Source organism: Prionailurus bengalensis, chromosome C1 (genome assembly GCF_016509475.1).
Source record: "Prionailurus bengalensis isolate Pbe53 chromosome C1, Fcat_Pben_1.1_paternal_pri, whole genome shotgun sequence".
NCBI classification, from domain to species: domain Eukaryota; kingdom Metazoa; phylum Chordata; class Mammalia; order Carnivora; family Felidae; genus Prionailurus; species Prionailurus bengalensis.
In genome coordinates, this window is record NC_057345.1 from 206,383,529 (window position 1) to 206,408,686 (window position 25,158).

The 25,158-nt window shown below is 44.8% G+C and overlaps 1 protein-coding gene across 3 annotated transcripts in view; it reads right to left on the reverse strand.

The window, feature by feature from the left end:
* Positions 1–25,158, reverse strand: part of EPHA4 (EPH receptor A4) — a 151,550-nt gene that overhangs the window by 71,586 nt on the left and 54,806 nt on the right. For all 3 annotated transcript variants that reach the window (XM_043577961.1, XM_043577959.1, XM_043577962.1), the window contains exon 4: positions 8,963–9,118. In XM_043577961.1, coding sequence (XP_043433896.1) covers positions 8,963–9,118 — 156 coding nt within the window. The remainder of the gene's footprint in view (positions 1–8,962; positions 9,119–25,158) is intronic.

The window sequence follows — 25,158 nt, forward strand, 5'->3', positions numbered from 1 at the left end:
ATGCCAAGGCAACAAGTACAAGACGTCTCTTCTGAGGAAGAGGGGCCGTGGGTCTCGAGTTCCACTTCATAAGGCTTCATTAATCATGTCCAACTTTTGGACTGTCAATGATACTTCAGTGCCTTAGCCGTAAAACCTTCCACCCCTTCAGATAAGCCTGTGTTAATCTCTCTCCGGCTGAAAGACAGGCTAGAACACAGAGTCAACAGTTGGGGTGTGTAAGTTTTGCCTGAAACGAAGCCCAGGCTTCCTCCCACCGACAGTTGTGTATGTTGCCACTGTTAATCGCTTTCTCTCAGTCCCTGCGGCTGTGGGTCAGTTTACACAAAGACTGCTGTTTGGGGACACCTCTTCTGAGATCGATGAACAGTGCAGTTTCTGTGTTTCAACGATGAGTAGAGCCAAAGCGTAACTGCCCGTCATTAACAAATAGAACCATTTGGATGCACCAACCACTTGTTGCTCCGTGAAACATTCTTGGCTTCCTGTCAAAGTAACTTCTTGCTGCAATTCTGCCCCTGCCTCTTTTTCTGGCGTATCTATTCTCACATCATCCTCTCCAGACACCTTCGTCTTTACTGGGCTCACGGAGGTTTCGGTTTATTTATTTGAGGACGACTAGTTTATGGCTCAAGTGCTTTAAAAGGAAACTCCCCATTAGTCATGAGGAGGCCACAGTGGGAAAGGCAGAGCAAGGCGCTTTGTTCCGTTTCTTCGAAATTTTGAGCAGTTCGCTTTAAAAGTAGCCAGGCTGTGAATTAATTTACATTTCTTGCAAGCTGGTTTTTCATACTTTATCTTATTTCATCCTCATAGTAAAATCTGACAAAGGGCATCGATCAGCCTCGGCAATCTGATGACCAAACCGAAGATAAGAAAAGTTTCGCAAGTCGCCCAAATGAACACGATCCAAATGCGCAAAGGTACTGTGATCAGAAAGTCTGATTCTGGGGCTATAATGGCCCCTGTCACAAAGATACAAGCAATCCAAGGCGGGGGGGGGGGGGGTAGAAAAAAAAAAGAAAAAAGAAAGCACGACTCTGAGCTTTTTGTGGACCATTCCTCACTTTCTGACTTCCTCCCAGAATCACGTTTCTTCTAGTTGCCTGTCCTTAAGGCTGAAATGTGCTGCCATGACTTCCTAGATGGTGCTCTTGTCTTAGTTGAGTTAACCTCTCTCTCTGGTCCTAACTTCCACTCAAGAGGGCAATTAGGAGTTTCTGTTAAAGGCTTCTCCCCTGGGGTGAGGGGGGTGGGGGCACAGGGAGAAGGTCACACGAGGGGCGGGGGGCAATCATATCGATGCAATGAAACTCTTCTCTGAGTTTATCTTCTGTTGAGCTGTAGATCATGTGTAGAATAAGAGTCAACTATGGGAGGAAAATCAAAATACTGAGAGCAAAGAAGGTATCCAGTTCTCACCCCAGGGGACCTCAGCACAAGGTATAATTGACCCTGTTTCATAGAAGCATGCTGGGCACAACCACTGTATGACTTCCATGACTAGTGTCAAAAATGCGATCCAGAAATGACAGGGCTCGATTGATAACAAGCCACTCTGACTCATTCATGGTGGTGGAAAAATTGCAATAAGCTGGCTAAATGGCGTTGGCAGAGATTATTCAAGTCTTTCACTTGGGCATGTATCACATCAGTGTTCCTCAAACCTATGCACGTTCCAGTCGAATCCACGTTGTACTAGTAATCCCTATACAATGTCCACATTGGACTGTTGATCTGTATAAAATGAGAAGTAGGCTGGAGGACAAAGAGAAGGCTAAAACAGCATTGTTTTAAAACACACAGTTCGAAGAGAGGACACTTGATCCTTATTAAATACCCTGAAGCTTTTTCAAATTTTATAAACAGCCCAATGGCAAGTGGTCAGACTGGGATCCATCCATCCTCTTCCAATAAGCACTACTTGGTGATCTTTCCCCCTGTAGCCCTAATTCTCTTCGTACAAGAATCACACTCTTGGCCTCTCCAGAGGTGCTTTTCTCTCTATTGGTAGTCAAAATGCCGAAAGGCAATCAGAAAGGGAGAGGCAAGGATGTGGGTTACTCATTACCGATACCAGACTCTGAACCACTGAGATCTACCCAAATAAGCCAACAGGTTCATTTACCTGTTGAAGACTGCATCTGAATCATCAAAATCTCTTTGATTGTTCTTATCTGTTGGGTATGGTCCGAGGACAGGCATATTAATCGGCTTAACAACTGATTACCGGGCGGCATGACCATATGTTGTGAACTAAAATCCCTGTCACAGAATCTGGCAGCGGGAGAGTTGGTGTCTCAATCTGAGTTTTTATCCCGCGACAAACGGAATGTAGCATGAAGTTGTAGTCTCATTTCACAAATTCGATAAATGACATAAAGCAACAAATTCCCCTGTAAATTTCAGATCCAAGAATTTCCGTAAAAATAGGTTCACAAAAATGATTGATTACATGGCCGATCAACTGGGATATGGTCAGAGATCAACGAACGGATCTCTTGCAACACTTATCAACGAAACTGTAGGAATCTTTGGCTTTTGTTTTCACTCCTACACCAACGGGTCTTTCATGACCGCTGACTACACTCTCATTGATCAATTTCATAGAATGTCCTGCCTTCCACCATTATATTGCTAGTTATTGGAAGCCCTAGAGCAAAAAGATATATGCTTTTGGGTGGGGGAAAAAAATGTAGCTTACTTAAAACCGAAGGCTGCCTTTTATGCTATGGTTTATACATCAAAGACTCATGCTAGACATCCCTCCCCAAATCCCTTAGCCAGACTGTTAAGCATGTAAATCTTTGGGGCAGAGAACTGAACCGAACATCAGTGGCACCTTCAAGGGCTTGTTTGAAAATGGATGTGAGATTTCCAAAATTAAAGCGCTTAAAAAAAAAAAAAAAAAGGGTCTCTCTTCTCCTGACCTTGGAAACAAGTAAGGACGATGTTATTTTAATTTGCATTCAAGTTTTAACAACACAGTCACACAGCACCACTGGGATCCACATTGGGTTTCCACTGAAAATTGCTCATCATTTCATTATGGTTCATTATGTTGATAACTGTCAGAAGGCATTAGAAGCGAGGGCTTTGAGTAACAGACCTGAAATGGTAATTTTAAAACAATACACTTTCTGGAGGAAATAACAGTGGTGCACTACATTCAATTAGAAAAGGCAAATGTAGAAACAAAGTAAGTGATGTTCGCTGTTTGGAGCTACGCTATTTCAGTCTCTCAATAACCTAAGCCTGCAGACCAGCGTTTTCAAATCAGGACGTTTCGTCGTAGACCTTGGGAAATTTGCCCTCATTAGCTCTAAGCTCCTCCAGTATAAATTGTCTTAAAAGCTGCAAATTTGGGGTATTTTAGGCCACGTCTGAGGATCAATCAGTCACTCTTTGTTTGTTTGGCACAGCTGACTGAATCATTCAAGGCCGTTGACTTGGAGACAGATTTGTGAAGACCCCTCAAGTTGGCAATCCAAAATCATAATCTCTTATTTCACAGAGTGCTCCAATCAGGAGGCTGTAATAAGTTTCATCCAACAAGTTAAACAAAGAGCACCCCAAAGCACAAGGACAGATTTCCAACTGAAACGTACAGAAAACCATTCTGGTAATGGTGTTCAGAAGTCAAGGTGGCAAAACCACGAATTAGCTTTTCCTTCCCAGATATCCGAAGCCCGATTTACTTCTTCTAGAAGGCATTTTTGTCTAGTACATTTTGCCACACAGTAAGGGGTTGGCAAGTCACCTTAAATAGGATACAGGTTCGGTCTCCCGGGGAGGGAAAGACCTTTCTCACTATCGTCACTGAACAAGCGACTAAATAACTAAGGTAATCAAAAGGCTTCCTGCACAGGCATGTAGTTGGCTTCTCCCACCACTGCTGACTGTCAGACCACATTCCTGACTACAGAGAAAGGTAAGAGGGAGGTGAAAGAGATCTGGAGGGGAGGGGCTGGTTATCAGTAGAGTTAAATGACATGAATCTCTTTAAGAAAAATCACATTCAAATTCCCTCTAAGAAATGATTCACGGGATCAAAATTTCTTCATCAGCTTGAACGGCATCCTTGTGTGTAGACAGGTATGGGAGTCTGTGTTGCTGGCAGTCACAAAAACCCTGTCACCTTTCTTGACTGATACCCGTGTCTGAGGTGAACATTGACATTTCCACTCTGAGGCAGTAACCTGGTGGGGACTGTGGAAGAAAATATAAACAAGCAAACAAACAAAGCTCCATGGTGAGTGTATTTGATGATGTAACTCCAAACCAGGTTGGGTTTTCTTCTGGGAGACAAAGGAAGGATTCAATTTCCATCAAGGGAGAATGTCCCCCACCCTTGAAATATCTTCCTAGAGTCACCACTGAGCTGGAGAATAGGCCTGACAGTTACAGCCATGGAAAAGAGGGCCTCCTGTCTCCTGCCATCCATCAGGAAGGATCTAAATCCTCACCACACAAAGATGGTCCAACTACCAGCAGAATCAGCAATAGCTGGGAATTTGTCACAAATGCAGCCTATCAGGTCCGACTTCTCCTGCTAACCCCTAGGTGACTTCCGGGTGCTTCCTACATGCATTGATATTTAAGAAGCATTTCTTCTAACTCTCTATTCTGACCGGGGTGCGGATTATTTTCTCGAAAATATTCGTGATGCTTCCACGGAAATACAGCCTATCCCACAGGCGGCCATTTATGCTAACCTTAACCAGAAATGCCAAGAGAGGCACTCCTAAAGATAGTGTTTATTGGCCATTTAATCCTTTGAAGTTCTCAAGCAGCGTGCATGGTATGAAGACCTTCTTAGGTGTTTCCTTCTAAATTAGCCGATGCTGCTTGTGTTCACCTGGTCTAATCGTTCTCCGAGTGAACAAAAACCTGATTTTACAAACCAGTGGAGCAGAGTCTCTCTTTGGCTAGAAGAATGAGGCTCAGATAGTGTGTTTTATTTCTTCATTAGCGTGCCGTCACAGTGAGCGATCACTAAATGCAGGGCTGCATGAGAATGCTGGAGTTAAAGATAGCATAATGAACAAAGAAGGTGCCTGATTATCATGGCTGTCAGCACAAGGGAATTGGCTTTGTCACCTGGCTTAACCAACTGGTAAGAACTGATTAAAGGCTGGAGTCGGTTTGAAAGGATCCCTGATGTTTATGTTCCTTTCTCTCCCCCACATCTTGTCAAAAGAATCCGATAAAGCTGGGGCGGGGTGGGGGGGGGGAGGCAAGGGGGAAGGGCTTCATTCTGTGGGTTATTTGAATAGGAGGTTCTTGGAGAAACTCCCACTGTCTTCTCTATTGGAATGCCTACTAAGTGCCGACCAGGACTTCCTGCGATGGCAAAAATACTCCACAGAGGAGCTGTCCAGTATGGTCACCACTGGCCCCATGCGGCTAGGGAGCCCTTGAAATATGGCACAGCATAAATTGGAAACTGAATTTTAAATTTAAAGAGTCATATGTGCCTAGTGGCCACAGTATGGGACAGTGCAGGAAGGGAAAACCCGAAAGTGAGCTGTAAAGTAGAAGAGACTATAATTCTGCTGCTTAATTTACTAGTAAACCTATTAGCAAAATATGGTCACCCCCCCCCCAATTATCCTTGTCTCCAAGGAGGTCTTAAGAGTCTTATGTCGTTAATGTTTATTAAATTAAAAAAAAAACGCTTAAAAATAAACTCTGTAGAGAAGTGGGCTCAACTTTGTGTTTACAATGCAATTACGGGGGCAGCTTTTGAAAATGCTGATGCCTGAATCTTATCCCCAGAGATTCTGGAGTCTAGTGCAGCCACTGGGCAATTCAATTGCACGGTCAAGTGAGAAAAGCACCATAGAGAGGCAGTCAGACGCGCTGGCAGTGTGGTGTGGACGTGGTTTGGGGGAGGAAGTGACCAGCTGGGGACACGAGAAGGGACCAAACATTTGTCAGATCCCTACCGTGGGCCAGACCTTTGCAAATATTTTCTTGTTTAATTCTCAAAACAACCCGACAGGCAGATCATGAGAATCCCAGCTGACCGATGGGTAAGCGGCGTCGAGGGGTTGAACAACCTCAGAACTTTGTGGTGTTAACAGCACCGTGCTTCCTCCTAGCTCGAGTCAGAGGGACGCAATAAACTTAGAATAACACAAAGAGCTTGAGTCAGTCAAGTGTAGGCGGAGTACTAACAGGATGGACCGGGGGGAAAAAGATCACATATCGCGTCGCTATTTTCATGGGTGTTTTATCAGTGACACAAAAAGCTGCCAGTTTTCCTTCCTTCACGTTATTGAAAGCAATCGCCGACAAATGCAAAAGTTACTTTAGCTCTGAAACTTTTTGATGCCCCCCCCCCAATTGCTAAAACCCATATTTTCTTTTTCTCATTTGGATCCTCAAGATACAGCCAACAATTTATGCCTACGCAAACATTAAATTCCAAGGGCTCGGCTACCACACTGACACATGCGGCAAAGCATTCCAGTAACTCAGGCAGGTGGTGACCTCTGGGGTCTCCCTAAACCGCTCCCACGTAGCAAGGTGCAGTAGTTACGTGATGGGCCCGTGGTCCTAGAATGCTGGTGACAGATCGGAATCACGAGACTGAAAATGCCTGGAGGCAAGAGCCAGACCATCTTGCCATCAAAGATGAATTTTATGAGGTTCTTAACACAGTCGGGCCGCAGTCTGGGGAAGGTTCTATCTGTATGGGAAGACAGACTGCATGATGCAAGGTGAAGGCAGCCATCACACGGTCTGGCCCCAATACTGCCCTTTGAGTGTTCTGGTGCCCTAAAATCCCACACCCAGGGAACTGTTGGCAGCCGGTGTGGTCAGAGGAGGAGAGTTTACCTGATCCCACAGAGTGGAACACGGGATGAGGACTCTCAGGTTGGAAAAGAAAAAGACCGGGACTTGAGCTTATCAAACATCATGGCCATCTAGAGAAAGTACTTAGTCTAGGGAAGGAACACAAAAAGAAAACGAGGAAGTCTTTGCCCATTTACGCTTACACCCAAGGCTGGCCCTCGTATTCTCCTTCCGTCAGGAGGGAGTTTGAGTTCGACCCAGGGAGGGGAGTGGGCAAGAGAGCCTGCCTATGATAAGAAAAATGTCAGTCTTCTGGTTGTGCAGCTCTATCCCCAAGCTGGGGTGGGGTCCTGGGCTCCTTCTTAACATCTCTGAGCTGGCAATTACGTCGTGTATAAACGGAAAATAATGCCTATTTTATAGATTTGGTTTACTATGAGCCCTGTGATGAGGTGTATTGAAAGTGTCTGATACATTACCTGGGTATCATAAAATGATTCTTCTTGTTTTTTTGTTTTGTTTTGTTTTTTCAGTTTATTTATTTACTTTGAGAGAGAGAAGAGAGGGCAAGCTGGGGAGGGGCAGAGAGAGAGGGAAAGAGAGACAGAACCCCAAGGAGGCTCCACACTGCCAGCGCAGAGCTCAGTGCAGGGCTTGAACTCACAGAACCATAAGATCATAACCAGAGCTGAAATCCAGAGTCAGGTGCTTAACCGACCGAACCACCCAGGCACCCCGTTCTTCTTCTTCTTCTTCTTTTTTTTTTTTTTTTTGAGAGAGAGAGAGAGGAAGCTCACGTGTGTGAGCAGGGGAGGGGCAGAGGGAGAAGGAGAGATAGAATCTCAAGCAGGCTCCACGTTCAGCCCAGAGCCCGACACTGGATCATGACCTAAGCCGAAAGCAAGTCAGACGTTCAACTGACTGAGCCACTCAGGCGCCTCTGTGAAATGGTTCTTACTGCTGTCGTCGTTTATAAAAGAAACTCTGGAGGGTCCAGTAATGTCAGTCCAAATTTAGGATGGATCTGGAATCTCTTCCCACTCTTTTTAAGGCTGATACTTGCCTTAACCAGACAATGGCCTCACAGCCAGAAAATACTTCTATCTGGAGGGATGTTGGCTCCAGGCCAGCCAAGATGGAATTTGTAATAGGGAACAAAACAGTAACAGCCATAAACACAGTAAAAGCTAAAATATACTGAGTAGCGTCACTTTTTGCGTTTCTATGCTAACAGGGCCCACAGGACGGTGCTAAATACCAACAACGATGACGGAGGTACTATTTTTAACTCCATTCTACAGATGAGGAACCGGAGACGAAACTTAGGAGACTAAACTGTCAACCTGCTCTTAACTGTGGGGAGGGAGGGATGTTGGAAACAAAGACAGAACATGTGTGAACCCCGCGTGCCTGGCTCTGTCCCTCGACACACTGACTCACGCGGTGGAAGCACCATGAGGGGAATGCCTGGGCCCCCCCGCTGCCTATTCTGGTCAAGGTCACAGCCACGGCAGGGTCTGCGAAGCCCACAGTGCTGGTGGAAGCAATGGCAACACTAGCAGCTCGGTCCACAGAAAGTGGGAGAACAGACTTCCCTGCTCCTCTGCATACCAAGGGGCCAACCCCATCCATTCATTAGCCCGGCATGTATTGAGTGCCTATCATTAAACAGGCGTTTATTAGGACCCGGGCCTAAATGTTATGAACACAAAACTATGAGGAAAGAGGGAAGAAGGGTAATGACAACGCAAGCCATGACCTCAGTGCCCAAACTGAAACCACAGCCCACACGTGATCCCGTCCCCGGAACCCTGCCCGGGACCTGTCTGCCCCGCAGCTGTCAGGCTTCCCCAAGACTCCCGAAGGAGACGGTAGAGCCATGTATAAATCCCAATCTCAGCTCTAATCGCACTGCCGGACAACCCCTGAGAGCCCTATCACTGCTCCAGAAAGTGGCCTGTGGTCAGCTGTGCGTTTTGAAGGCGACCCGGACAGCGAGACGGATCCTTCCTTTTCGTAAGCATTCCTCCTGCTTTGAGTAACAAAAGATTTCACAGTCGATCTAACTTGCCCCCTCCCTGGTCATCTTGGGAGAAGACCCAGCCAGGCGGGAACGGCAGCCGTTGGCATCGAAGAAACGAGACAGAAGCACACAACTTACGGGTGCAGGGCATAGAGGCCGCGTCGTTGTCGGCTCTGAAAAAGCCTCGGTCACAGGTGCACGATGTGGCTCCTTCCCAGACAGAGTAGCTGTGGGGCGGGCACTTGGCACAGGTGGCATCCGTGGAGAGGGCCTTGTAATAGCCAATTTTGCAGGCTACGGGAAAGAAGGAAACACACACCAATATAAGCCACCACTAACAGAGCAGAGCAAAACGTCACCTCCTTGACCCAGCAGAAGGGGGACGTTTCTGTGAATCGCTAGTGATCACCTGGCTTGAGACGCAGGTAAAGCAACGAAAAACATTAATCGGTTACAGTCACTCTTCAAAGGTCATTACATTCCCGGTCAGGTGGCAAGGAGCCCGACGGGAGACATTTTCTTAAAACCAGGGGTATCGGTCAAATTGCAGCTATGTTTCCCGAGGGCTTCTTGCGTGCAGGTACGCTGCTTACATGCAGGATGGTGTCCAATCCCGATGAACAGCTTGCGCACACGTACTGTTATCAGCCCTCCCTTGGAAATTTGGGATGCTGGCTTTGAAAAGTCCATTCTTGGTGGCAGACCACGCGACAGGTAAAGGTCAGGGACCAGCTTGGACGCCAAGTGTTCTCTCCCCCAAACCTACGCTCTTGGCTACATGCTACGGAATCTGAGAGCGTGGTCTTGAACCAACAGTCGGAAGCGTATCCAAACGCTCACAGAAAAATTATCGGTGATTATTTCCTAATTACCGGTACGGAGGGAACCAAAGCAAAAGGCCAACAAAGGCAACGAGGCATAAAAGAAAAGAGTTGGTAAGACATGGGTCACGGTTTCAAGGGAAAGTAATATAAAGTACCGACCGTAGATTCTGGACTATAACATATTGAGATTTTTTTTTTTTTTTTTTAAGATCAGCCAATATTTTATGTTCATTTTCAGATTAATAAAACCCTCTTGTTTTCCCCTCTCTCTATTTTTTCAACACCCCACTGCCTCCCTATGCTCACACACCCTACGTGGCTGCTGCAGAGAACATGGGCCATATAGTTCTTTATGCACCTGACATGCTTTCCATGACCTCATCTTCGCAAACATCACGCTGACACCAATGGCAGCTTTTCCTAATGTGGAAAATCTCAATAATTCTGGGAAACCTCACAATAAAAAATAATTAATAGGGCCTTGCTCCCCACCCCACCCCCCCGTTTCTCCCCTCTGCCCTTCACCATCACCTCCCAAATCTGTCTCCACTTGAAATAAAATTGACCAACACCATCAGTAGTAAACCCACAGCGACAAGGCCATGAAAAATAAAGTTGTTTCGGGCAACCAGAGGTTTAAAAAAAAAAAAAGGTGACAGATACCCACCACCTTTCCAGTACGATTCCCTTTCAGTGTTGTCCATTTATCTCATCCTTAAGATGTTCCTAAACTATCAAAAATACCAGCTGGGAGGGGCGCCTGGGTGGCGCAGTCGGTTAAGCGTCCGACTTCAGCCAGGTCACGATCTCGCGGTCCGGGAGTTCGAGCCCCGCGTCGGGCTCCGGGCTGGCGGCTCAGAGCCTGGAGCCTGCTTCCGATTCTGTGTCTCCCTCTCTCTCTGCCCCTCCCCCGTTCGTGCTCTGTCTCTCTCTGTCCCAAAAATAAATAAACGTTGAAAAAAAAAAAAAAATACCAGCTGGGAGAAGAACCCATTAGGCATTTGCCATCAGCCTGACCACGAAAGGAGACCGACCACGCCAGAAACCCAGCGGGTTTCACTCGAATGAGGAGACAAAAAAAGAGATCCGCAAAACTGCGTGATTCTCTGAGGAGATATGGCCACGTTCCCTTGTCTCATTACCTCATCCCTCAAGCATCTGTACGGCTCCCAGTTGGAGTCTATTCCTCCCCTTTGAACAGCCTGTTGGTATTTTCTTAATCATGCTCTGGTAATGGCAAGCGGAAAGGGAGTTTAGCAGAAGCTCCAGAAAGGCACACGGTTATTTCACTATTATTAACTAAAGTTGTTTATGGAATTTCCTTTAACGAGCCAAAACTTTATGATGTGTGGAGCACCGACAATAAAAGTGCTAGGAGATCAATCTCTCCCTTATTTGCTTTCGTCTTTCACTGGACCGGAGAATCTTAGAAAAACAGGTTGCTCCAATGACTGAGATTTATGTGTCTCAAGTTTAGACCCATCACATAATTAGGGATGGTTCAATATGCAAGGTGCTTTCTGGTCATGCTTAAGATGGCCCTAGGGTTTCGACTAAAATCAGAAACACCAGCTTGGGGAGAAAGATGCACTGAGGGTCAAGCTTGTCCTTCCCACGTCAAACACAGCGAGTCCCTGAACTCAGAAACAAATCCACTGGGTCCTGGGGGGTTACTGAGTCACAGCCAACAAAGGCAAGTTGTGGAAACGTGCTGCAGGTTTGGTAGAGCTGGGACTGAGGAGGAGGCATAAATTGCTTTATTTTTCCGCATCTGGATAGTGGATTGAAATTCTCCATGTTCCTGGCGCACCTGGGTGGCTCAGTCAGTTAAGGGTGGGACTTGGGCTCGGGTCATGATCTCGTGATTTCGTGAGTTCGAGCCCTGCATCAGGCTCTGTGCTGACAGCTTTCTGATTCTCTGTCTCCCCCTCTCTCTGCCCCTCCCCTGGTGGTTTTCTCTCTCTGTCTCTCTCTCTCTCTCTCTCTCTGTCTCTCTCTCTCTCCCAAAACTAAATAAACATTAAAAAAAAAAATTTTTTTTTTAATCCTCCATGTTCTTGATGATCCTTATGCACCTCCATTTCACCAGGCAGCAAAACCTAAAAACTCACAATGGAAGTGGAAGAGTGACAAGAAAAATTGGCCCATGATTTGTTCGCCGCAACACGAAAACAGAGCAGGTCGAGAAAGGTGTAAGGAAGAGAAAAACAGACTATTGCTATTTCGTCAACTTCTATTCTGATCAGACTACTTCCAGTTAAAAAATTAAATTCAGAGTTCACAGAAGTCAAATGAGAGGATGTCGTGAATTTCCTAAAGTTCAAAAATTAGTTGTATATTTATGTTAATTTCAGGGAAAAAATGAGATCGCAAGTTTATAGTTTGTCTCCGTTTCCTTGAAGCTGGTAGGAGTGTGCTAGCAAGAGTTAGGTGTATGTGAATTCATTTGTGGAATACGGAGTTTTATACGCATTTGGAAAATCGAAGGCTGTTGTTTTTTAAACGCACTGACTATTTTTTTTTTAATTTTTTTTTTCAACGTTTATTTATTTTTGGGACAGAGAGAGACATAGCATGAACGGGGGAGGGGCAGAGAGAGAGGGAGACACAGAATCGGAAACAGGCTCCAGGCTCTGAGCCATCAGCCCAGAGCCGGACGCGGGGCTCGAACTCACGGACCGCGAGACCGTGACCTGGCTGAAGTCGGACGCTTAACCGACTGCGCCACCCAGGCGCCCCCGCACTGACTATTTTTACTCTCTTTTCCTCTTGCTTTTACAAGCGCAAGGAAAAATACCACATTGTCATTGTGCTATTCTCGGCCACCCTTGCCGCCCTTAACACATTCCTTTGTCTTCAACTACATTAAGACCATGTTATTAATATTTCAGCATTCTTAGAAAGGCTCTCTCAAAATACAGGAGTGGTTTTTCATGCACGCAGCCATTGTGCTGCCCACGTTCAAAATGACCTAGTAAATTGATGGTTAGGTACTTTATTTTGCTCTTGTGGTTCACAGTCGTCTAGCATTTGGTGCGTGAATGTGGAAGCAGATCCCATATTTATTCACCACCTATTTGCATTTTTAAAATGTCACTACATCTGTCATTCCAAACAAAACCCCCACGAAAGGTGTATGTGGTCTAACAAGCATTGACATGCGTTGTGATTTTCCTTCACTCTCCCAGAGGTGAGAACTATTCCACTGTATTTTTTTTACGGCCGGGGCTTGGGAAGCAAGTTAGGAGTGAGTCAAATTGTACACTCTACACCCAAGAGCGTGTGTGATTCCTTCTGCCCCCTCGCTGGAGTACAGTGAAGGAGCACCTTATTTGGCCTTTCAGATACGTCATTGCGGGAAGATGAGTTCACGTGTGCAGTGAAAACTCTGAATTCACTTCCTTTAGTTTTGCGGTAATGAGCTCTTTCTGCTGACTCTAAACAAAAGGAGAAGACAAGTGAGGACAAGAAGAGAAAGCAAAACTCTTTTCTCTCATTGGCTCACCCAGTGCCATAACGGGTTGCATTTTAAGGATAGTCTTCTACGGAAGTTTCCCTGTGGCATACTTACACATCGTAATTTCCGGTGAAACACAAAACCAAAATGTTCTTCAGATGATGTAGTACCTTCAGGATTTCTCGGTGCACAGATGATTGACACGAGGTGCAATGCCAAATTCAAGGAGCTAGTTAAACCCACTCTTTAAAAACATTGCATATAGATGGTGTGGTCTTTTTCCCCCTTCTTAGAGAAATAAAGACCGTCTTTACGGTTCATTTTGAAACCGTTCTGGTTGCAAGAATATCTAACAATAACAGCACCTGTGATGATAGATCAAGCACTTAAGGTGTTCATAGGCATCGTTTCATTTCATCTTCACAAGGATCCCTTGAGCTTGAGACTTTATCCCTATTCGCGTTTTGCAAGTGAAGAAACTGAGGGTTGCAAGTAACTTGCCTGAGGTCACACAATTAGGTGGAAGTCAGTATCTAACCCCGGCTCCTGTGCTGATGAAAGTTTTTATGCAGTTACACAGGGTGAACACTGACCGTCAGCAAAAATCCGACACAGATGGAACAGAGTACAAAAGAACTGAGGTTGGTCCCAGCTTCCCCTTGTGCCCCCAGACCATCCTGGGGTTGTTTTCACAACCAGTGCCATGCTCTCTGCAACCTGCGAAGCAGTTTCTAAAGACTCTCAGAGCTGCACTGGCCGGTACGACGGCTTTAGGCCATAGGCAGCTACTGATCTGGTCCAAAGCAGGCTATAAGCGTTAAATACAAGCTGGATTCCAAAGGCTTAGGGCCGCAAAAGCAAAGTCTCTTATTAGTAGTTTTTATATTGATTACATATTGAAGCAATAATGCAGGGGGGTATAGCAAGTCAGAAAAATGTACCATTAAAATTAATTCCGCATGGTAGATCTCACCTTTTTTTTTTTTTTCATGTGGCTACTAAACTTGAAATTATCTAAGAGGCTCGCAATCTGTGTCTGTTGGACAGTGCTACTCTCAAAGTCCCTCATAGTAAGGCGCCTGTGGCTGCACGCATGCGCACAGGGACTCTCGTAAAGGCGGAGCGCAGAAAATGCTGGGGCACGCGTCACAGTCACCCCAGCACCTTTATAAGGTTTAGCCTAAGCCCACCTCAGAGAATCAGAGAATCGGGTCAGTTTCTATTTAAGCGCTGCTCTCAGGCACCTAGCTAATTTGAAAAACCTAATTTTGGCCCAAGTACTCATAAATAGGCACAAAACGGTTAAAAATTACCTTCCTAGGTAACAAATTTGCATTTTAATACAGAGTGTCCTGAAGGTCAAGGCTGAAATTTTAGCAGTGGCTCTCTGGGGGAAATTTGAACCTTGGTTTTTTGTTTTGTTTTGCTTTGTCTTGTTTTGTTTTAAGTTCATTCATTTTTGGGAGAGAGAGAGAGAGACAGAGAGAGAGAGAGGGAGAGTGAGAGGGAGAGAGAGAGAGAGGGAGAAAGGGGATCCCCAGTGGGTTCTGCACTGAGAGCAGAGAGCCCAAGGCAGAGGCGAACTCACCAACGGCTGGAACTTAACTAACAGCGAGATCAAGACCCGAGCCAACCCACTGAGCCACCGAGGCGCCCAGGAAATTTGAACCTTATATGCAAACTCGTCTCCAGGGAACAGATGGTGCTGGGGAGAGCCCATGGGTCCCTCCAGCCTCTTCGTGTAGGCATGCTATTCCGCACACACTTCCAAATAGGTTCTATGGGGACACTGCCCTCGGTGTACTGACTGGCTCCACAGTAGGTCTGGTAGGTTTAGGGAATCTACTTGAGAAATATCAGAGTCACTTTTAAAGGGCATTATCCAACTCAGTTCTCTGATTAACTGTTTACTTGCTAGACTATTATATGAATGATGTAAGAAAAACTGACGGGAAAGGAAAACAATCTGTCAAATAAGGTTTCCGCTTTGCGGTGTTTATAACAACGCAAGCCCCAGCCATCTTCGGGGAAGCCCTGAGCATGAACTGTTTCCCCACTGCAGAGATGGGAAAACTGAGGTAAAGTTAAGGATTTGTCCCAAGCAGGGTTGATTTTCTAACCTAGGCGGTGTGGACTGAATTACTGCACTCATGGGGGAGGACGGCGAGAGAAATGGGGCTCTGTTTGGGGGCCCATCTGATCAGATTTCACTCCCGAAGAGGAAAACACGGCTCAACACTGGTTTTACTGATACGCACTGAGAGTAACTGAACATTTGAGTTTTTTGAAGGAACCTTAAAAATCAACTAGTCCAGGGATTGGCAAACATTTCTGTAAAGAGCCAAACGGCACATAATTTAGGTTTTGCAGGCCAAGGGGAAGATTAAGAATATTAAGAAGGTATTTCTATTGCAAGATAAAATTCTAACACATTTTCTTTATTTTTTTATTAATGGGATTCAAAATAAAATAGTAATAATTAAGTCATTTTTTAAAAAAAAATACAGATTTACTGTTGGTAAGGATGAAATTCTTTTTTTTTAAGGTTTCTTTTTGAGAGAGCGACAGAGGGTGAGCAGGGTAAAGGCAGAGAGAGAAGAAGACAGAGAATCAGAAGCAGGCTCCAGGCTCTGAGCTGTCAGTACAGAGCCCGATGCGGGGCTCGAACTCATGAACTCTTAAGATAGTGACCTGAGCCAAAGTGGGATGCTTAACGGCCTGAGCCACCCAGGCGTCCCAAGAATGAAATTCTTATCTGGAAAGATAACATTTCACTTACTTAGGTATCAAAGACAGTGTCCCCTATTACGGAATTGATTGCAAATGTCATCTGTAAAAAACATTTTTGGCTCTCAGACCATACAAAAACAGGTGGTAGGCCTGAGGGCACTACTTTGCTGACACTTGATCTAGTCCAACATACTCATCTTCGATGGTAGTTCCTTCTAGAGCATTCCAGGACTAGGTCTGGAATCCAAGGTTCTGTGGTCTCTGTTACCCTACAGGGCCTCCGTTAGTTCTGAATGGTGAAGCTTAATAAAAAACCCTTTGTTACTATTGCTGCAGAAGAAGAATAAACTTTCCATCAACCACCTTACTGGAAGACTGACCTGATTCAGTACTAGTATTAACTAAATCCACTTTTAAAATGATTCTCTTGGGGGCGCCTGGGTGGCGCAGTCGGTTGAGCGTCCGACTTCAGCCAGGTCACGATCTCGCGGTCCGGGAGTTCGAGCCCCGCGTCAGGCTCTGGGCTGATGGCTCAGAGCCTGGAGCCTGTCTCCGATTCTGTGTCTCCCTCTCTCTCTGCCCCTCCCCCGTTCATGCTCTGTCTCTCTCTGTCCCAAAAATAAATAAATGTTGAAAAAAAAAATTTAAAAAAAAAAAATGATTCTCTTGGTTAAATGACGTTTAACCTGATTTGGGGGACAGTATCTCTTAGATGCTATACATTTTTGCAATTAGACATTCTGATTGACTTTCACTTTCTATTGTGTTAAGGTTTTATTTCCTGGGAATCCTGAGCTCAAATTGTTTTCCTCTACACAATACAAGAATGACACTCGCCTTTGCTCGTCGTGCCGCTAAAATCATAGAACAAATAAAACTAAAATAGGCCAAATTTGGCAAGGATGCCTAGCTTCTATTCCCGGGAGCGGTCACTCTCAGACTTTAACATCCACCAGAATGATTTGCAGGTCTCGTATAAAGATTAATTGCTGGACTCCAGTCCAAGTTTTGGATTGTTTGATGGGGCCCGAGAATTTGCATTTCCTACAAACTTCCAGGTTGATGACAATGTGGTCCGGGCACCACACTTTGAAAACCACTGCACAGAGGCGCCTGGGTGGCTCAGTCGGTTAAGCGTCCGACTTCGGCTCAGGTCACGATCTCACAGTTCGTGAGTTCGAGCCCCGCGTCGGGCTCTGTGCTGACAGCTCAGAGCCTGGAGCCTGCTTCACATTCTGTGTCTCCCTCTCTCTCTGCCCCTTCCCTGCTCATGCTGTGTCTCTCTCTGTCTCAAAAATAAATAAACATTAAAAAAAAATTAAAAAAGAAAAAAAAGAAAACCACTGCCCAACAGTAAACAAACAGACCCATCTCTCAGTAGCAATGTCAAAGGACAGTTCATCTCAAATTAGGTAAAACCATCTCATCCATTTTCTAGGACCCAAACGCTACAGGGAATGACAACTGGGCCTCATTATTATCAGGGGGAGAGTAATTGGGTTTGGGGGGTGGGAGAGAACGTGCCAGAAATGTGACATTTAAAAAAAAAATTTTTTTTTTAACGTTTTATTTATTTTTGAGAAAGAGAGAGACAGAGCATGAACGGGGCAGGGGCAGAGAGAGAGGGAGACACAGAATCGGAAGCAGGCTCCAGGCTCCGAGCCATCAGGCCAGAGCCCGACACGGGGCTCGAACTCACGGACCGCGAGATCGTGACCTGAGCTGAAGTCGGACGCTTAACCGACTGAGCCACCCAGGCGCCCCGAAACGTGACATTTTTTGAAACTGAAGGAATGAAAGACTTCCATAGGAAATCGAAATTATTCTTCAAACCAGTATAATTGCACTTTGTAATAAACCCCGACATTATAGAACAGATCCTGTTGTAGAATGTTTTCATAAAAAATGGATTAATCCGACACGCCTGGATGGCTCAGTCAGTAGAGCATGGGACTCTTGATCTCAGGGTGGTGAGTGCCAGCCCCACGCTGGGTGTAGCGATGACTTAAAATTTTTTTTAAATCTTAAAAAAAAAATGGATTAATCCGAAAATCTAAAGGACACTTACTAAACTAGCACTGTCTCCAATAAGTAATTGTCCCCTAATACCGGTACTATGAATTGCCCCTCTTTCTTTTGACACTGTGCTTCAAGACTATTAAATGGCATGTTTAATTCCTGTTTATTTGATTTCAGAACACTCTTCTGTTATCTGGATGCTACATTCGGGATGGCAAAACCCAGTGTTGTGTTTTGTTTTTTAAGTGATTAAATAATGGAACAATTATATAGAGATGTTTTTGATATACACTGGAGAAAATGCTTTCTGAAAGACAGTGGTTCTCGTTCTGAAAGGCCAGATGGGAACCAAGTCTGTCCCACCCATGCCGAGGTACAAGCCTGTGCCGAACACCTGAATAATACATAAAAGCTGTACGAATCGTAAAAGCTCTGACCTGATTTTAGTGACTTTGGGTCCTCACTCCCCCCAGGGTATTATTTTGAGATGGCTTTAGGGGAGGTGGTAAAAACAGAAGGTTTCAGATAAAAGGAAAATATTTCATTTTGGTTATCTCAATCAAGTTGATAAAGGAATAGACTGGACATCCGTTTCAGGAACTTAAGATATTTAGGGCAGAGATGCTTCATAATCATCAACAAAAAGATTGTAAGTAAAAGTAAAAAAATGACCAAAGGAAAAAGTAGTGCAGAAATAAATCACCGGTTACTTTTTTCTCTAACATTTCTACTCATTGTCTGACTTCTTTTTAGACCCCATAAGCGTCTACAGCAGGGGCAGCAGGGGACAGAATGAGAAAGGCCAGCACTTCGGTCTAGAGTCCTCTAGACCCGTATTTGCTTCTTAGTCCCGCCATCTATTTGATATGTGAACTAGAACAAACTAAGTCCTCGGACTTCGACTTTCTCCTGCGCGGGGCCGCTGTCATGATGAAATGAGACAACGGGTAGGGGTGAAGTTTGGTGTCTGGCCTGTAGTAGCTACTCATTAAAAGGGTGATTTGTTAGGGCTGCAGTGTCATGTGGGTGGCCTGCAACTGAGGAGAGTGTGGATAACCCACGTATTTTACATAGTACTGGGCACAGTTTCTAAATCATCGCCAGATAACTTACTCGTAATTGTTTCATTTCCCCTGCTAACGTGAGAGAGAAAACTTTAGAGTGAGTTCCAGTTCGTAGCATCTGCAGCTTATTTAGTGACCGCAGGTATCAGGTAAAAATTTCCTTTTTATTAAAAATATGTAAACACATTTGTAGAATGAAATAGATTACTGGTGGGGGGTGGGGGGTGGGGGGTGGGGGTGGGGGAGGGGATTCAAGGTTTCTTCTTTCCACTGACAGTTTATGATCCAGACCCTTCTCTTCTAGCTAGCCACAACCCTGTCCCATTGTCTCCATTCCATCTCCCTCTATTGTTTCCACTGTGACTTGGGAGCTAGCTTTCATAAAAACAGATGGAGGGAAGAAACAATGAACGAAAAATCTATGCTGAAAATTGAGTTGCTCTTTCAAGAAGACAATGCAGTATAATCTCATAAATAGGTGGGTAATTCTAAAATGTCAGATGTAGACGGTTTTCACGTAAGATGCAGTAAATCCTCTGGAAGGAAGTTCACATAAAGCTTGCTCAATTTAAATTAACTCCATAAAAAATTATTGAACACAAACAAGAAGAATGCAGTGGAGAAATAACTTATTATTTCCCCTGCTTGCCTGGGAAACAGACAATCTAATTATGGAAGGAGCTATTTCTCTTCTGGTGAATTTGGAGGGAGTCAACTTGAACAACAGAAGGTCCGAAGTAGACAAAGTTCAATTAAACATGGAATTAATTAGCAGACTCCGCACGTTGACAAGACCTCATTGCATTGTCAGAAACTCTACACAACCCTCCTCCTTATTGTGTAAAGTTAGTGATGGGAATGAAGATTTCTGGCTGTCATCTCTGTACCTGCAACTTTTGGCTGGTATGCCTGGGGCTCTCCCTCGTGGGGGAATTTTTAAGGGCTCCAACAAAGGCAATCAGGCTTCCAAATACAGATGTAAGTTACTTGACTGATAGATAAAGTGAAGGGCGGCTTTGGGACTTTTGAAAAAGACATAATCTATTCCGTTTGTTCTAAAAACCCCGAGGTTGCTACCAGGTTTGATTACAGTGCCGTTAGAAACTTTTATTTATTGAATCAGGACAATTCTAAGATAGAGTTACTATGAATTTGTAATGGATCACGATAGAGCACTGTTAGAAACAAATTACATCGGCTTGCTAAGGGATGACAATTTCAAAGTAGAAGGCAGCACAGCAAATTACTATTTGTGATTATTACTGGAATTGCAATAATTTCTTTTTTTTTTATGTTTATTTATTTTTGAGACAGACACAGAGCATGAGTGGGGGAGGGGCAGAGAGAGAGACACGTACAGAATCCGAAGCAGGTTCCAGGCTCCAGGCTCAGCACAAAGCCCAACACGGGGCTCGAACCCACCAACCATGAGATCATGACCTGAGCTGAAGTCGGATGCTTAACCAACTGAGCTACCTAGGCACCCCGAACAATTTCTTTTTTAATGTGTAGTTTGTTAGATAAAAGATTCCCTACACTTACTCTAAGCCTTGTTCTTCTTCCGCATAGGGCACTGAAAATTTTCTATGTGAAAAAAAAAGTAAGGGATTTTAACATTGACTTGAAAAACAAGTCAGGGAAAAAAAAAAAACTCAGGGAAACAATCTAATCCCTAAACTCTCCAAATTTTGTATTTTTTCCCTTTATCTCATACCTAAATTTCACATATCCACGACCATGACTTTCGTAAGTAAACTTCGAGACTGAAGAAATGTTAATTTGATATTTGTTTTCGATTTATCTATTCTATTTGAAGACATAATGTTCACGTATATGGAGCAGAACTTAATTGAATGACTTAAACAATATTTTAAGATTATGACAAAATGTAAGCTTATCGGCTTTTCTAATATGTTAAAATCTGTATGAAGAAAGGAAACAGATGGTTACTAAAAACACAAATGACCACCCTATAAAGAAAGACGATCAAGAACAAACAATACTTTAAGATGAGCTAAAGGCAGAAAGCGTTTAATCATGTTTTTAAAAACACCTAATCTCTGCCTTGAATTTGAACATAAATTACTGAAAATTGAAGGGAATACTTCGGAAAGATTTCGATTAAGTCCTGCCATATAAACTATCAATCCTCACCGTGGATAGTACATCACTCTGAGTGATGTACTATCCGTATCTAAAGCCATTAACATGGAACTTGATTACCCGTGACATTTCAGAGAGGGCCAGGTTTTTTGATGAGTTGCTATTGTCTCTTTCACCCTTTGGTATTTGGGTCCATAAAGACTGGTGGTGGCTCATTACATATCCACTGATTACAAATACCAGGTCAAGGCACTGAATAAAGGAAGCAGCTGTCTTATCTTCCACAGCTAACGCTACCGCATCTGAATTTAATACTGAGTCTGTGTGATTAGCATCGGCATGTAGAAAGCTACCCCACTAGGAGGCATGTGCATTTATTTGTTCACTTGGCCACTCATGTTTTAGCAAACATTTATTAAACCTTTACATAGTAACAGTAACTGTAATAACGATAGTGAATATTTATGGAACACGTACTAGGCTCTAAAAGGTGACAGAAGGGGCACCTGGGTGGCTCCGTCAGTTAAGCTTCTGACTGCGGCTCAGGTCATGATCTCGCGGTCTGTGAGTTCGAGCCCCATGTCAGGCTCTCAGAGCCTGGAGCCTGCTTCAGATTCTGTGCCTCTCTCTTTCTCTGCCTCTCCCCCACTCGTGCTGTTATTTTTTTTCTCTCTCTCTCTCTCAAAAATAAAGAAACAGTAAAAAAAAAAATACTAAAGCACAAATAAAAGAAAAGATGTATTTCATAAAAAATAAAAAATAAAAGTTGAGAGAAATGTGAAGCTGTTGCCTTCAGGAACAGAACAGACCACTGCTCACCCTCACATCTCTTTTTTTTTTTTTTTTAACATTTATTTATTTTCAAGAGACAGAGAGAGACAGAGTGTGCATGGGGGAGGGGCAGAGAGAGGGGGAGACACAGAACCGGAAACAGGCTCCAGGCTCTGAGCCGCCAGCACACAGCCCGACGCGGGGCTCGAACCCACCGACCCTGAGATCACGACCTGAGCCAAAGTCGTTCGCTCAACCGACTGAGCCGCCCAGGCGCCCCTGCTCACCCTCACATCTTAAGGAATGTTCTCCGGCAGAAGTGCCTGCAGACTACTATGGGGTCCTTCCCTATGCACCTAACCCGGGCCATCTGCTTGTGGAAGGAATGGAGTAGAAAAGTGGCATCTGAAAGAGTAAGCGACCCCTGTGTGGAATACTCCGAAAGAGTTTAAGCCAGGAAGCTACCCCGGAAGTTCAAAAAGGACAGCGGGTGCTCCCGGCATCCAGTAAGCTGACTGCGGCAAGGACTCTCTTTTTAGGGAGCTCACAGCCCGACTGGAGACAGAAGTGGTTTCCTCATTAACTCCACGTACATCCTATACGTGCTCATTTGCTCCATTTAAAAGTCAAGGTGGTAACGAAGACTGGGAAAGAATGAAATATGGTCTGAAGGCAGGGCCAGATCAAGAGAAACACGTGTTAAATAATTATTTGATTAACTCCAGCAGCGTTGCTCGTCATTGTCACCGCAACGACTTTACAGCCCGGGTTGTCACAAATCATGATTTACGCCGCGGGAATAACAGCACAGTAATAACTGCTTGGCGCCCCTTCTTCCTTTTTGTTATGTTGATGGGGCCTGAGGATCTCAAAAACAGCAACAACAAAAAATAGCTTTAAAAGACTGACTTCCCCCATGTCAGTTATTAGCAACGCACTCACGATGCTCTGCTGAGGGTTTTGATCGTGAGTTCCTGTGCTGTTTGCCTTTTGAACACGATTGGGAATTTTTTTAAGAGAATTTTCAAATTCTGAGTACTCCTAATAAAAAGAGAGTGATTCATGTGTAACGGATGCGATCAGGTTAAACGTCTGCTTTTGGCACTGCAGGTAGTGGATTAATGATTTCTCAGAACTATCGGCCAACATTTAATATTCTATGTGTCTGACCATTCCGACACTGCTTATGTCAGAGGAGAACAAAATAAAAATTCCCAAGGAGCTCCCAGAAGAGTGCTAGTCTAGACCAAGTGAAATTTATGGGGAATCTGCACCGTCTGTTTTTGGTGCAGTATAGTAGCAATCTAAGAGATGAGAGCAGGAACCAGAGAACCAGACGCGAGATAACAGTGATGCGTTTGCTACTATACAAAATAGCGTATAACCCACGCATTCTCTCCCACTGACTCAGTTACACTCATGCAGGCGGGGAGCATTTGATCATTTATTCAATGCCTTCTGAAGACATCCGGTCGACAGACCCGCGTCCTGAGAAATCAGTTTCAATTGCTAGCAGGAATGTGCAGGGTGACTTGGAGAGCCCGCATGCACCTGCCTGGACAAGGATGGCCTGGTACCTTGTTGGGGGCTTACAGGTGAGCTTCCTAAAGAACCACATGAACAAGATGGGGTCAGGGGACCTGTGCATTCACGGATCTGGACTCCACAGATCCACAGCACTAGAACACACACATCCGTGCCTTCACTTGATCTCCTGTGGTAAAGCAAAAGGGCTGATCTCTAGATCCTCAGGATGGCAGGGCAGGTCGGGCTGGTCCCACCCCCCAGGGGCTCTGGGAGGTGCTCCCGGGGAAAGTGCTTTGGCAGCCTCAGCTTTCTCTGTCATCAGTCTGGATCCGTGGGAAAGAGCAAGATGCCAAAAGTGCTTGCAGGTGAATTCTTCGTCCCTTTCAAGTGCATCTGACTTACACTGATGATTTAACAAGTGTGTTTATCTTTTGCTGGGAAGGATTATCAGTTTGGCCGGTAAATCTTTCCCAGTTATAAATTATAAATCACAAAGAGGGATGTCAGGGGAAATACCGTCATAATCTGCCCGTGCGTCTGTGTCTCCTCCCAGATATCAAACATGAGCAACCGTGATGAAAATTGATATTAATACAATTAATACAAACAAAAATGAGACCATGATGCTGACATGTTCCCACAGGGTTGGGTCATGAAGGAAGAAAAAGTAGAAGTCCCCCTCCTTTGTAAAATATAGATGGGAGGAAAGTGAATGGTGACCCATCTGAAGAAAAATGGAGGACAAATCACGCTGATTATCAAACACGAACGAACTGCGTGTCTGTCACTAACATAAACTAAACCCATGTCAGATGCACAAAAACCTTTACTCATCCAAAACCAACTCCTAGACCAACCTTCAAACATGATTACGTACAGCATAGGAAATTGAAAACTTTTTCTAGGATTCGATTTCCAAGACCTCCATCTAGGTATACGGAAATGGTTTAATCTCTTTGCTAATAACTCTTCCTTCCTATATAGCACAAAGCAATGGAAAATCATTAGCAAGTCCTTCCAAGCAGCCGTCAAAAGTAGATCACTTTTGTGTCTAGAAAGCTGTGACCAAGAGAGGAGCTGCATTTTACGTATTAGGATATGAAACATTTTTTTCCTAGCCCTGAGGCGGAGTCATTCTGAAGGAGGCTTGGATTCGAAGGGAGGTGAAAAAAAAAAAAAGAAAAAGAAAAAGAAAGAAAGAATGATGAGGTCATAAATACTTCCCCAGCCTGGCGGGGGGGGGGGGGGGGGGGGGGGGGGGGGGGGGCGGGAGGGAGGAAGCCATTAAAAAAAATTGGCAGGTGAATGATCATTTGCATGAACAAAATGAAGCTCTTTTTCCTCAAGGCTATGTCAAGGTTACACATGGTATGTCAAAAACACAACCAAGAATCCACTCCACGCTTACGTAGAAGTGCAGGAAGTGAATTCAGACAGCACGCCTGCCAGGAGGCCAGGCTCTGGAGACAGCAGACCTGGATCCCGGTCCCAACATTTACCAGCTTAAGATCTCCAGGCCTCGGTTTCTTAAAATTTATTTATTTTTAAAACTTATTCATTTTTGGGAGCGAGAGAGACAGAGCATGAGTGGGGGAGGGGCAGAGAGAGAGGGAGACACAGAATCCAAAACGGGCTCCAGGCTCTGAGCTGTCAGCCCAGGACCCGACTCGGGGCTCGAACTCACGAACCGCAAGATCATGACCTGGGCCGAAGTCGGACGCTCAACCGACTGAGCCACCCAGGCACCCCCGGGCCTTGGTTTCTTGTAAGGACACCAGACTTCTCCCTTTTGGGACTGGTGCAGGCTCATCCATGGAACTCAGGATCTAAGCTCTGCCA